Below are 13,876 nucleotides of genomic sequence, written 5' to 3'. Positions count from 1 at the left end.
AATCAGGAAGTAAAGGATGCAGAGCGAGAGAGGAGGGAGGACAGAAAGTGGACCACTTACACTCTCATCAATAGTTAAAGATGTCTTCTAGTAAAGCGTCACGTGGATGATGGCTGTTGACTTCAAACATGGTGCAGTCAGAACCGATAGATTAAATGTCGAATCCAGAAAATCTTTCCTGCCTTCCTTAATTTGTTTTGGTACGATGTCTGTCTAAATCTTTCATAATTATGTATAAACCACTGAGGTGCTATTCTAGTTTTAATTTATTAGTCTACCCTGAGGATTTTTCTATTTACTCTCTCCGGGTTTTCTTACTTGAACCGTCAACCTTCTCTCAACACATTATTTCACCGTATAATTCATGTTTAACCTATCCATTACCATTTTGACAAAAATTGCAATTTTTCCAACAAAAGGTCAGACAGTGCTAATTTTTGGGCAAGGGCGGGGGCTAATTTTGAGTAAAATTTGAAAATCCAAATTTTCAGCATGGAAATCCATAATTAGACCTGGTGATGCATTTTTATCTTATCCATGATGTTTCTGCACCCAGATGTGTTCAAAATGTCCGGGAAGGGGTTAAAATCTTTGAGTCACCTTAAAGATTTTGAAATTAATAAGTACAAATTGCGATATTTACAAATGGCTAAATGACAGGTGGACATCTTTGTCCATCTGAAGGGTTGTGGATGAGATAAAAATGCATTACAGGGTTAAATCATGGATTATTATGTTGAAAGTTGAGATGTCCAAATTTACCCCCCCCCTCTCCCCGTGACCATTTGTTGGACATGGACACTTTCTAGGAAGTGGACATTTTTGTCCACTGGAAGGGCCATGGATGGAACACAGGGGTTAAGAATTGTAGTTTGTTTTAATTGCTGTTCTCTTAATGAAGAGACAATTCTCCACTGAGCTACATCTTCCATCTACACGAGGATTCTACCCCAACTAGCAGATGAAGTGGAATAACTTTGTGTGGCTCACCAGCTGTGTTGACATACGGTCATTGCTTATCTGAGGAGCCATTGCGCAGTTTCACTCTGTTTTTGGAGACTGACATCTAATCCTGAGCAGAAATCAAGACAGAAAGAGTCTCTGTACTCAGAGAACCATGAGTCCGATGTAACTCACAGGTCTCTTTTTGTGTATTTCTACAGCCATGCATTTCACATGTGCAAACCCATAAGCTGAGGAGATACACTTTGGCTGCCAGATGCCAGGCTCAATGACTGGTATAAGGTGGCACTGCACCTCAGGGCGCCTCTATCACAGAGCAGCATGCTAAAAAAAAATCTGTTCTGCTCCAGTCTGCAACAAGATGGCTCCAACATTCATGGCTCATGCCAGAAGGTGCTGCTGTTCCTCCTGGCATGAGGACATACAGGATGTCCAGTGTGAACTAGTGGGGCAGCCCAGACTGAGACCACACGCAAGAAACCAAGGAGTTGGTCGGTAACCCCACAGCCTGCATCGCCCAGACGGAGAACATAATAGCTAAAACAGGGCAAGGTGGGCGGACGGATCATCTCAGTGGAGGAAAGAGTGGGAAAGGAAAACACAAAAGAACATGCAACAATAAAAGTTTTCCTTGGTCTTGTTTGTATTGAGATTTAAGGGTTTTTATTGGCCCTGTCTGGCATCAGCATGTTTTACTGACTCGTCATGTGAAAAGTAAAAGTACACATGGAAACTTTGACAAAGTACTCTTGAGACACTGCATTGAGCCTGAATAATGAAGCCATGTGAAATGCTCATTCACCCTGCCGCACTGATCACCTGTGATAATAAAATATCGATTGCTTGGACACACAATGAGATGAAGATGATGCCCCCACCCCCTTGCAGAACCAGAGGGAAGCTTTGGATATGTCATGATCTACAGAAACTTCTATTGGAGTGCTATCTCCTGTGCTGTTCCTCCGAATCTCATTGTGTAGCCACTATGCAAGGACAATAAAGGCGTTCTATTCTATCTCCCTCTTCTTCATACTTTTGATGATTCGCTCCTTTGCAAGGAAATCATATGAATATGAGTCTTCGTTCTCCTTCCTCTGTCCAGAGATTGTGAGTTGTGATTCTTATGGGAAATCCCTAAACTGAGTGCTGCTGGGGGGCTCACTGTGGTTGTTCTGCTCCTCCAGGCCTCACGGGGCGCCTGCTGCAGTCCCTCTGCTTCGCCAGCATGTCCTTCCTGCTGCTTCACATCATCTACCAGATCACCGTCAGCAGCCTCCTGGCAGGGAACTCCATCACCTCAGACTTTAACTGTGAGTGAAGCTTTTCCGTGACACGCCCCCCCCCCCCGTACTGTGACAGCGGGGTCACTCTGACACCATGTGACCAAAGTGGACAAAAACCCTTTGAGTTTGATGTGATTTTGCTGTTCTATTTTTCATTTTTCAATTTCACTGCGGACCCAATAGAGGGGCTTCAAATATTTCAGTGACACAGTGAATGAGCCCCAACACAAATAATAACTAATAAAACACAGAATAATAACTGTACTTAGATCCATCTCTTTATAAAGAGCTGCTCATGTAAGCCTTAAGGGTGTAACGGTATGCTAAACTACCACTAACCATTCACGCTTAAAGGTTTTGGCTAGAAAGATTAACTTATCCACATTCTCTGCAGAAAACACAGATCTGGTTGCCGTGACAACGTCTCCAGCAGAGGAGAAACCCGCTCACTAGCAACAGAACTAGTTGGAATACAGAGCTAATGCTTCGCTAGTTTTGCCATGTGTGTACGCCTGTGAGCTTCCAGCGCGCCTCCCCCTCAGTCAATAGTGTCCGACACTCAGAGGCGTCCGTGCGGAAACTCGTCCAGGACTTTATGAGAAAAAATGCATAAAATCAGTACGCAAGTGGACCGAACCGAACATGCAGAACGGAAACGTTCAATGCATTACGTGAACCGTTACACCTCTGGAGATCACAGAGATGAATCTGACCCAAAAAGGACATACTGGCTGAAATTCAAAATGATCCACTGGAATTTACAGCCGACGATCAAAGGAATCTCACAGTCCCTTTTACAGGATGTTTTTTTCTTCATGTGGTAATAGCGATGAATAAAGTTCTTGTATTTATTGCTATGTTTATTGTGTTAAAGAAAGAAGCAAGTACGTAATTCACTAACTGGCCTCGTGTTTTTTGTCGAGGTTCAACATGGGAGAAATCCATAAGACAAATTGGCTTTGAGAGGTAAGATAAAGATGAAATCCACTCTTTCTGACAAATCAACACAACAAATAAATGTATTTAAATGACACAAAAATGAAATTTGTTTTGACAACATATTTAATTGTTTTTACATTTTCTTTTACGAGTCAATGAACACGGGATTTGAGATACACGATAAAATGTCTTCTAGCAAAAACACCTTTCCCCCAGTTCAAACCCAGATAAATCCTTTTGTGTCCTTCAATCAGCTGTAAGTGTATTTCCCAGGAGAGAGTCAGATCAAAGAAGGAAGTTTGTGAACATGGCCAGATGAGACATGGCTACGTTTGCCTGCGTTATTTCCTACAGCAGTGACGGTTTAACAAAATATAGAACAGCTTCCATTTTCCGGTGTTGGTTCAGGGCACCGTCCTCATTCTCATTTTTCTAATTCAAAGCCTTTAAAACTTTTATTTTTGACTTCCGCAGCTCAGCTGCACGATTGCGTTATATCTGGTCGCCTGAGTACGGGAATGTTGAAACTCAGCGACATCCTTCTTCCACTACTCAGCGGCCCGCCACGGACGGCGTACCGTAAGTGGCGGAAATAGAGCCGACTTGCATTGACCTGTTTGTGTTCAGGGTCATATACAATGTTTTCATATGAATTTGGAGTGCAGATGAACATTTTCTGGCCTGTGCTGCCTGTGTGGGGGAAAGATCAGCGCTCCGTTTAGACGTATGGGACTATAAAGAGCATTCACAGCTGCTGTCTTTACAGCTTTGCAGCTGTTACTTTCCTCAAGCTGACCTTTACACATCCCCTTTAAACAGTACATGTTTAGAAGCTTTTGATTCTGGAGACTCTGGTTTTGTGGTTTTTCTGCAAAGCTTCACGGGTAACTAATTAGCCTGCAGCCCAAGGCAGTGAAGACAGGTATTAACACTGCTCATGCTTTTGTCATTCTCACATGATAAACAGGGGATAATAGCGGCCATGAAGACAATGCCTCAGTCAGTTTCCATCTCTTTCATCTGCGTGACAAACAATGCACACGCCTTCACAATAATCCAGCTCATGGAAACAGGCATGCTTGACTTAATGATTTTTTTTGGGTGAACATTTTCCATTGTGCTGCTTCGCACTTCTGAGCTCGTTAAATGTTTACGAGCATCAAGGCCAAAATGAAATGACCAGTTGCTTCATAGCACATCTTATTTTATACATCCTGCTCTGCAGAATGACCAGAACTGGATTTCTCGTGAGCAGTTTAACTGCATGAAACATTTTGGTGTCCAAACAGTAATGTGGCGATTGTAAAATAGAAATAGAAATTGCTTTGGGTGAGAAAATTACATTTTGAAAGTTTTGAATCCTTTTCAGCTACGTTTTCATTTGCTTTAACTACGCATGCAATCATGACACCTCATAAAATGTGTTCCCAGGCTGCACAAACTCTCTCACTGGGCTGTTTCAAGTATGTTTTCCATGGCTGTCATGGCAACATCTGGCTTCCACTCTTTAGCTCTGCTATTGAACAATGAATTGTATTTAGTTAGAGGTGAGGACACTAATCAAATAACATTGTAAAAAAAAATATATGTTTGCTTGCAGCAATATGGCCACTGCAATTCAAAGAGCTTCTTTTTAATGGCATAATGAAAAGCACATGCTGTCAAAACATGTTTCTAACATATCAGCTAAAGAGCAACGCTACACACTCCCATGCTCTCTAACTTGTTACCATAAACAGGCGAGGAAGATTTCATTGAAGTGGGTGGCGCTCCATATAAAAGCTTGTGCCTGCAACACAACACATCCGGAGAAGAGTTAAATCATGGAGAAAGTTCCGATTCCCATGCATGTGAACAGGTAGATGTTATAGTAACCCCCCCCCCCCCCTCCGTGAGTGTGGATTCAGTCTGAATCTTCCTCTCACTTGAAGAGGTGTGTTCGCTGTGTATGAGAGAGCCACGAGATGAAGGAACTCCCAGATGCACAACTCATGCAAACATAAGCCCGTGTCTTTCTGAGGAAGGCGGCTTCACACCAGCAGTGCTCATCCATTCTTGGTGAAGTTCGTTGCACTCTGTCCCATTTTCCGCATCCGGTTTGTGTTTCTGTCCTGCTTTATAAGGTTAGGATTAGTTTATTAATCCCAAACTGGGAATAAATTGCTCAGAAATCACAATGTTTAGAAGATGCTTCATCATCGCTCTCAGGAAATGAGCCTCTGCTTTCTCTCAGCGTGTGTCCTCTGCTTACTGCTCATTCCCAGTGTGATCGGTGCGGATGCAGGGAACGGCATCCGAGTGTTCATCCCGGACATTGGCATGTTTGTGGCCGGCTTGTCCATCTGGCTGCTGTGTCGCAGTCTGGTCCAGAAGAGGCCGCCTGAGGACATGGCCCAGTACAACGCCGACTTCGAAGCAGAGGAACAAGTAGGTGCTTGTGGTGATTCTTTCTTTCTCTCTCTCTCTCTCTCGCGCTCGCTCTCTCTCGCTCTCTCTCATAATTAATGACTTCCTACGACAGCCTGCTGTGGGTTTTTAGCAGTTTTCCTGTTGAGCTGTGGTCAGAAATAATGGTTGCCAGAAAAACCAATAGCAACGCTTTAAGTCAGTTGAATTACTAGCCCCGCCCTAAACTGCTTTGGACATGCAAGAGCTGGGTGCGACAAAGACAACATGCCCATAACACTAAACTGAAAACTATAAAATTCTCTGAATGGATATGTTTTTTTTTAACATAATAAAAGGAAATGTTTCAATATATGTGGGTGACCTTAAATTTCCACATTAAAACTTCTTGACTCTGACATCTGTATTTTCCCAATATCATTTCATGTATGTAAATGAAACAAGGCGCCTCTGGGACTCAAGCCTGTTCACATGGATTTAATGTCTCAGGAGGTGAGAAAAGGAGTGTTAAGTGTTGATGACTTAAAATATAACCCTATATTCCACCCTGGTAAGTCCTCCTTTCACTTTGATTAAATCCACATTAACTTTCGCTCGGTCTTCTCTGCTCACACTGGTGCAGACGGGGTCGCTTCACACCACGGGCAAACACAAGGGGCGACAGTGGCGCAGTGGTTGAGCGGGTTGTCCTACGACTGAGAGGTTGGCAGTTTGATCCCCGGCTCAGGCGCATGTGTACACTGTCGTTGTGTCCTTAGGCAAGACACTTCACCGGCATTGCCCGGGTGCATGCGCACGCCGCGACCAGCAGCAGTTCAAACTGCTGTAAACCAAAGTGCCCTCCAAGGGACAGATTAATAAAGTATATTATATTGTATATGTATATATAATATATAGAGGCTGCATTGTGCTCAGGCTTTCATTTCAACCAGTCGGCCGTCAGGGCTTTTGGTTCTGAGCGGAATTGTTCCACCCGCTCCTCCCTTTGTTTCATGCATTCTATGAAAGCCCCAGTGAGTTTCTCATTTGCTAGTCTGCCCCTGTTTTATTGAGAATGCAGGAAAACAGACGTATAGTGTAGCTTTAGGATAACTACAGCAGCTGTTCTGTGCTGCGTGATGTCAAACAGGTTTGAGTCTGAGTCTACACATGGCCTGTTTCAGCACCCGGGAGAGCTCCGACCGCCATTCATCATTCCTCACTGAAATGTGTCACTGTGATCCACCTGAAAGGAAGAAGAGGAGAAGCTCAGCCTGGACGACGACCTTTTGACGGAGGAGGACTTTGAGGCAGGCTACGAGGCAGAGGAGGATGAGGAGCTAGAAGAGGAGGAGGAGGAGGAGGAGGAGGAAGTGAAGGAGAGCGCCAAGAGGAGAATACTGCGACTTGTGGCGGACGTTGCATCCAAGGTGAAGGAGATTATTGGGAACTTGATCACCACTGCTGGGAAGGTGGTGGTTACCATCCTGTTGGGTTTGACAGGTAAGGTGATACATTTGTCATCCGTATATCCGCTTTTTGATTGATTCTTTAACAAGTTTATAATATAACGGTAATCTATGAAACTGTTTTGAAGAGTGTTACTCCTGTAGAGGAAAAACCTGAAGCATCTACAATGAACATTATGTGTTTGCTGGTTTCTTTCTAAATGAGAATATATTCTCATCTAAAAGACAGGATTAGAAACTATTTAGAGGCGCAGAGCTTCAATATGATCCATTAATTAACAGTTTAAACTTTGTCTTTTCGTGGTTGTCCAGGTTTATGAAACTCTGCGATGAGCGACTTTCAACAGAACTAATATCACAAGATTAGGGAACCGAATTCAGTCAACATTTCTCACATTTTAAGCATAACTAAGCATAATTATTATTATATATCTCATTTATCTTCATTAGATAAGGAGCCCACTCTCCTGACATTTGTTTGTTTGTTTGTTAGCCAGATTACTGAAAAACTGCTGCATGGATCTTGATGGGGAACAAAAATAAAAATCTGAAGATGGGTATTGGTCTAACTTAGATTCCATTCGATTTTGAAGGCAAAAAGATCCAGATTTTAATGATGTAGGCTTAAAAGAAAGAGAAACAAATCATATCAATTCACTCACCAAAACTCACAGTCATAAAGGAGTCCAGAATGCACCATCATGCAAAATATCTTCTGGATCTGATCCAGAATGAGGTCAGGAAAACATATTACATTTTAACATTTAAAACCATTTATGGATTCCAAAATCTGTTAAAACTACACATAAACTCTGATTCACTTTGACTTTTCATGGTTGGTGTATAAAGATACCAGACCAACCTAGAACCTTCTGGTGCTGATCCAGATCACCATGTGGACGGTGTAGATCCAGTTGGGAGGGGAACGAGCTGCTTGGGGGAGGTCTACGCTCTCCGAGTTCCCGGTTCTGGCATTCCGGTTTACGCTCTTTCTTGTTCTCACTACGCTTTCTTTCTTCTTTTTTTTGCAGGCATGATGCTGCCTTCTTTGACCTCTGCTGTTTACTTCTTCATCTTCCTGTTCCTGTGTACCTGGTGGTCCCTCCGCCGGACCTTTGACACACTCATGTTCAGCTGCATGTGTGTCCTGCTGGCCATCTTTAGTGCTGGACACATCATAATCCTCTACCTCTACCAGTTCCAGTTCTTCCAGGAGTCCATCCCCCCGGATGACAGCTACATCAGGTGAGGGCTTTTTCTCCCGTCAAACACGTTCCCACATGAACGAAGACGTTCCTTTTACTCAACAATATTTAGCATGCCTGAGGCAAGTTTGTTTAAATGTTCATAAATATTTACAATTGCTAAAAACAAGAAGGCAAAGGGAAAGCCAAAGCACAGCTGGATATATCAGACTCCTACTCGCAAGCACATCAATATTGGAGCCAGACCTTTTAGGCTCTTCGCTACAACCAGTGTTGTTTCATTATGCATGAGAACAGAGACGATCAGCTGTCTGTGGCTGCGGCAGTGAAACGACGTGGTTGGAGTAAAGCCACAATGTTCCCCGTCTTGCCAACGTACGGTTATTCACAGACGACTGTGGTCTCTGAGTACCTCAGATCATTCAGCTTACCGCACCTGCGTTAATGTGCAGAAGGTTTACTTACCTAAAACACAAAACGTTAACCATGATGATGATGAATATATTTATTAGATAGAATGTTAGAGCAGTACAAGTACAGTCACACAGTAACATGTATTACAGTACAAGTACAGTCAAACAGTAGCATGTATTACAGTACAAGTACAGTCAAACAGTAGCATGTATTACAGTACAAGTACAGTCAACAGTAGTATGTATTACAGTACAAGTACAGTCAACAGTAGTATGTATTACAGTACAAGTACAGTCAACAGTAGTATGTATTCCAGTACAAGTACAGTCACACAGTAGCATGTATTACAGTACAAGTACAGTCAAACAGTAGCATGTATTACAGTACAAGTACAGTCAAACATCCTGTCTAAGAGGAGCATTTCTAAAAAGCCCTTGCGGTCTTGTTTCCATTGAAAGTCCTTAAATCATCGACATTTAACAATACAAATAAAACCAATATTAAATTACTCAATTGATGCAAAATAACAATAGAAAAATAAAAATAATTTTACACCACACCACATTAGTTGCAAACTAATAACTGTTCTAATCAGCAATTATGCACTTGATTAGTCTATTAATCTATATATTAGCAACCAATCAAAAATGGCTCTAAAAAAGTCTTAAAGTGTTTTTATTAACAAAAACAATTGCCAAAAATGCAAGTAAGACATTTTTTGAAATTTTGAGAACATTGAATATTATTACCATTGAGTCAATGTTCAACAACATGGTTTTCCTCCATGACCTCCTGATGCAACTCACCTCGTGTGTTGTCTGTGTCTGCAGAGTATTTGGCTTGTCCCCCATTGTTCAGAGCAACTGCTCCTACACGTGGAAGCTCATTGTGCATCCGGAGCGTAAATGGTACCACTTTGTGAATCCCATCATGCTGCTCATTCTCTACTACACCCTCGCTACACTCATCCGCTTGTGGCTGCAGGAACCCGTCGACCAGCTGATGGTGAGTTCACAGGGTTTTACGATAGAATGTGACAATGGTTGCCCTCAGATCTCATTTAAATTATGCAGCCTCATGGGTGGCACGGGTAGCGCGGTTAGAAGGAGCTGACGTAGCATTACCGGTTTCTCCCATGAGCCGGTCCCAAGCCCGGAAAAATGCAAAGAGTTACGTCAGGAATAGCATCCGGCGTAAAAATGTGCCCAAACATTCTAAAAATGCAAAACAACTTAAATAAGAAAGTCATTCCCGGGTCGGTCGATTCCCGGGATAACAAAAACTGCCAGCAGCGTTGTTAACTCACGGAGCGCTGGTGAAGGCTGCACCAGGATGAAACGGGGGGAGGAAGTATCAGGTGTACTCTGTGATAGGATGAAGGGACAGGTCTACAAGACAGTGGTGAGGACAGCCATGATGGACGGCTTAGAGAGAGTGGTGAGGACAGCCATGATGGACGGCTTAGAGAGAGTGGTGAGGACAGCCATGATGGACGGCTTAGAGACAGTGGTGAGGACAGACATGATGGACGGCTTAGAGACAGTGGTGAGGACAGCCATGATGGACGGTTAGAGACAGTGGTGAGGACAGCCATGATGGACGGCTTAGAGACAGTGGTAAGGACAGCCATGATGGACGGATTAGAGACAGTGGTGAGGACAGCCATGATGGACGGCTTAGAGAGAGTGGTGAGGACAGCCATGATGGACGGATTAGAGACAGTGTGAGGACAGCCATGATGGACGGCTTAGAGACAGTGGTGAGGACAGCCATGATGGACGGCTTAGAGACAGTGTCTCTGAGGAAAAGACAAGAGGCGGAGCTAGAAGTGGAGGAGATGAAGATGTTGAGTTTTTTTTTGGAGACGAGGTCAGAGAGACCAGACTTTGATGGTTTGGACATGTCCAGAGGAGAGACAGGGACTATATCGGTAGAAGGATGCTGAGGATGGAACTGCCAGGGAACAGGGCTAGAGGACGACCCAGGAGAAGAGACATGGACGTAGTGAGGGAGGACATGAGAGTGGCTGGTGATGCTGCAGGACAGCGTCCCTCTTGTCTGTCTCAAACAGATGCTGCAGGACAGCGTCCCTCTTGTCTGTCTCCAACAGATGCTGAAGGACAGCGTCCCTCTTGTCTGTCTCCAACAGATGCTGAAGGACAGCGTCCCTCTTGTCTGTCTCAAACAGATGCTGCAGGACAGCGTCCCTCACTTCTGTCTCAAACAGATGCTGCAGGACAGCGTCCCTAATTTCTGTCTCAAACAGATGCTGCAGGACAGCGTCCCTCACTTCTGTCTCAAACAGATGCCGCAGGACAGCGTCCCTCATGTCTGTCTCAGACAGATGCTGCAGGACAGCGTCCCTCATTTCTGTCTCAAACAGATGCTGCAGGACAGCGTCCCTCTTGTCTGTCTCAAACAGATGCTGCAGGACAGCGTCCCTCATTTCTGTCTCAAACAGATGCTGCAGGACAGCGTCCCTCATGTCTGTCTCAAACAGATGCTGCAGGACAGCGTCCCTCATTTCTGTCTCAGACAGATGCTGCAGGACAGCGTCCCTCATTTCTGTCTCAAACAGATGCTGCAGGACAGCGTCCCTCATGTCTGTCTCAAACAGATGCTGCAGGACAGCGTCCCTCTTGTCTCTCTCAAACAGATGCTGCAGGACAGCGTCCCTCATTTCTGTCTCAAACAGATGCTGCAGGACAGCGTCCCTCTTGTCTCTCTCAAACAGATGCTGCAGGACAGCGTCCCTCATCACACACACACGGGACGATGAATAATCTCAGGACGTATTACAAATATTTTGAATCAAGGCTTTGTCCCTCATCTACCGATCTGAACTACAGAGCGAGGTTTCATCTCGTTCTGCCTGAGGACACAGAATTATCTCTGGAGTCAGGACGGAATAAAAATGCTTTGAATCTTCCATGCATCCATCTTAAAACCGCTGATCCAGGGAGGGGTCGCGGGGGCAGCAGCCTAAGCAGAGAAGCCCGGACCCCCCCATGGTGGAAGACACCGTTTCCTTATTCAAAACACGAATTTCAATATTTGTTTCGTTTTAACGCCAAACAAAACTTAACCTGTTATAACGGGATACTGATACTTTTGGGGGGGGGGGGGCAAACCAAAACTGATCAAATATCATAATGGAAACATGTTATAGCTTCAAGGACAAGAATGTTGTGTGTCCCTCTGGAACTGCACAACGAAACGTTCTGTAGAAGCTCGACGCTCAGCCCTTCTGTCCTGTAATGGAGTTATAGATCAGTGTTTTTATAGAGGGGTCAATAAACCTGCAGGACCATTATTGATCCGCCCAGCATGGGGTAAGTGCGTGTGTGCGTGTGTGTGTTTCCAGCAACTCTCACACACAAGGCTAATAATAAGACATGATAACCTAAATCAGCTGCTGACAGACATACCGTTAATATTTCTGTTCATTTAATGCTTGATCTATAGTTTGTTCCGTTGGTAACTGTAAGATCAGTACATTATTGAAATAAACTTCTAATAGCACACATACATTATTTTAAAAAATCCAGATGTTACCAGCAGAACACTTAACCTCTGCATTGATTTCTTATTCGCCTTTACACCGTGCAGTGGAAGCATCGATATTGTTTTGAGGAATTATAGATAGTTTTTAGTGTTTAGTATTGTTTTTTAGTGTAGAATGATGGTCCCGTCCTGTATGTGCATACTAGTAACCGCACAAATACTTCTGTATTTTTGGTATTTGAGCTGTCTGGCTTCGACCAAGATTTGGTCTGATCTGTTTGTTGTGAAGAAAAATCCGGAAAACGATAGCAAGGAATGCTGATAAGTTAGAGTAACACTACATCTCCTGTTTTCAAAGGTCATCCAGCTCCTGAAACTCCTGCACTGTAAAACTTTAATCCACGCCAATTCCAGCTTTTAACAAGAGACAATCAGAGATTGCAGACCCTCGCCTCCAATAGACTATTCGATCTTGTGAGACAGTTATGACATTTGAAATGTAAATGTGAGCAAAACCCTGTTGTTTGTTCCACCTTTTTCACAACAGTTTCTTTATGTGTATGTACATATGTAATACATACTAGATAATATACTGAACAATTACTACATATCAGTGTATTATCTTTACTGTTGTGTGTTCCACCTTTTTCACAACAAAATGTTTACATATGTGTAGTGTTAGATAATGCATTGACCAATTGGTTTTGATCAGTGTATTATCTATATCATCAAGGGTGGGTCAGTAACAAACGTTGCTTTATGGTTCACTTAACTATATTTATTGGGAAAAAAATGCAACAATTAAATAACATACATGAAACTAGAATGAACTATGAGTGCACACCATATCTGAAGTCTCTAGCTCCAAAATTGAGGTCAGGGTGGACTCCTGAAAAAAAAAAAGATTTTAGAACGAAAATTAGCTCTCAGATCCGGATTGTGATCCGGGTCCGGCCGAAATTAGTCATGGTCATAGACCTTTAAGGAGTACTTATGTGTGATTTTTTTCAGATCCATACCGCCATGCGTTTTGAAGAAATTAAGAAAAATGTCAAAAAGTGCCCTATCTCGCAATGTTAAAGAATCCTTTAAAAATGATAGAATCTGGATCCAGATCCGGATCAACGCCATTCTCGGGGAGGACCGAGCCACGGACAGAACCTTGCTTGTGTAAATATTCCAAGTCGATTGGGTTACTAGTTTTTGAGTTATGCGCGCGGACAGACAAACAGACAAACAAACGGACCCAATTGCAATACCCTCGCCTCCCCTTCGGCGAGGGTAATCAGAGCCATTCCCACGTCTAAGCCCAGATGTGAAGCTGTTTCCAGACCAAATGTTCTACCTGTGTTATTTCAGGACGAGAAAAATGACAATCTGTGCGAGGAGGAAGCTCCGGTGGGAAACAGAACGAACATGTCGGTCACCAGGAAGAGGCAGATGTGGTGGGAATCACGGCAAGGCACAGACGAGAAGAATGTATGTCCGGATTAACCTGGGACACACACAGGGGTTGGAAAGCATTGATTGCTGCTCACACCTTTATACAGTGTCACCATGGAAAACGTCGGAAGATGTTAAAGATGTGAACTTTACTACAATCTATTCTAAAATATATGTTTGTATAGATTTCTTCTGAAGTTTGAACTGTGAAACATTTTGTTATTACACTCTTACAACTTACAACTTCACCATAAACTCGTCCCTGGGAAGG

The 13,876-nt window shown here is 43.4% G+C and overlaps 1 protein-coding gene across 1 annotated transcript in view; it reads left to right on the top strand.

The window, feature by feature from the left end:
- Positions 1-2,158: 2,158 nt before the first annotated feature.
- Positions 2,159-13,876, top strand: part of LOC137904228 (piezo-type mechanosensitive ion channel component 2) — a 60,819-nt gene continuing 49,101 nt past the window's right edge. Inside the window, exons 1-7 of the mRNA XM_068748377.1 lie at positions 2,159-2,273; positions 3,170-3,212; positions 5,450-5,616; positions 6,831-7,073; positions 8,071-8,284; positions 9,489-9,663; positions 13,522-13,641. Coding sequence (XP_068604478.1) covers positions 2,189-2,273; positions 3,170-3,212; positions 5,450-5,616; positions 6,831-7,073; positions 8,071-8,284; positions 9,489-9,663; positions 13,522-13,641 — 1,047 coding nt within the window. The 5' untranslated portion in view covers positions 2,159-2,188. The remainder of the gene's footprint in view (positions 2,274-3,169; positions 3,213-5,449; positions 5,617-6,830; positions 7,074-8,070; positions 8,285-9,488; positions 9,664-13,521; positions 13,642-13,876) is intronic.

Source organism: Brachionichthys hirsutus, chromosome 15 (assembly GCF_040956055.1).
Source record: "Brachionichthys hirsutus isolate HB-005 chromosome 15, CSIRO-AGI_Bhir_v1, whole genome shotgun sequence".
In the NCBI taxonomy this organism is placed as follows: domain Eukaryota; kingdom Metazoa; phylum Chordata; class Actinopteri; order Lophiiformes; family Brachionichthyidae; genus Brachionichthys; species Brachionichthys hirsutus.
This window is presented reverse-complemented; position numbering and strand designations above follow the sequence as displayed.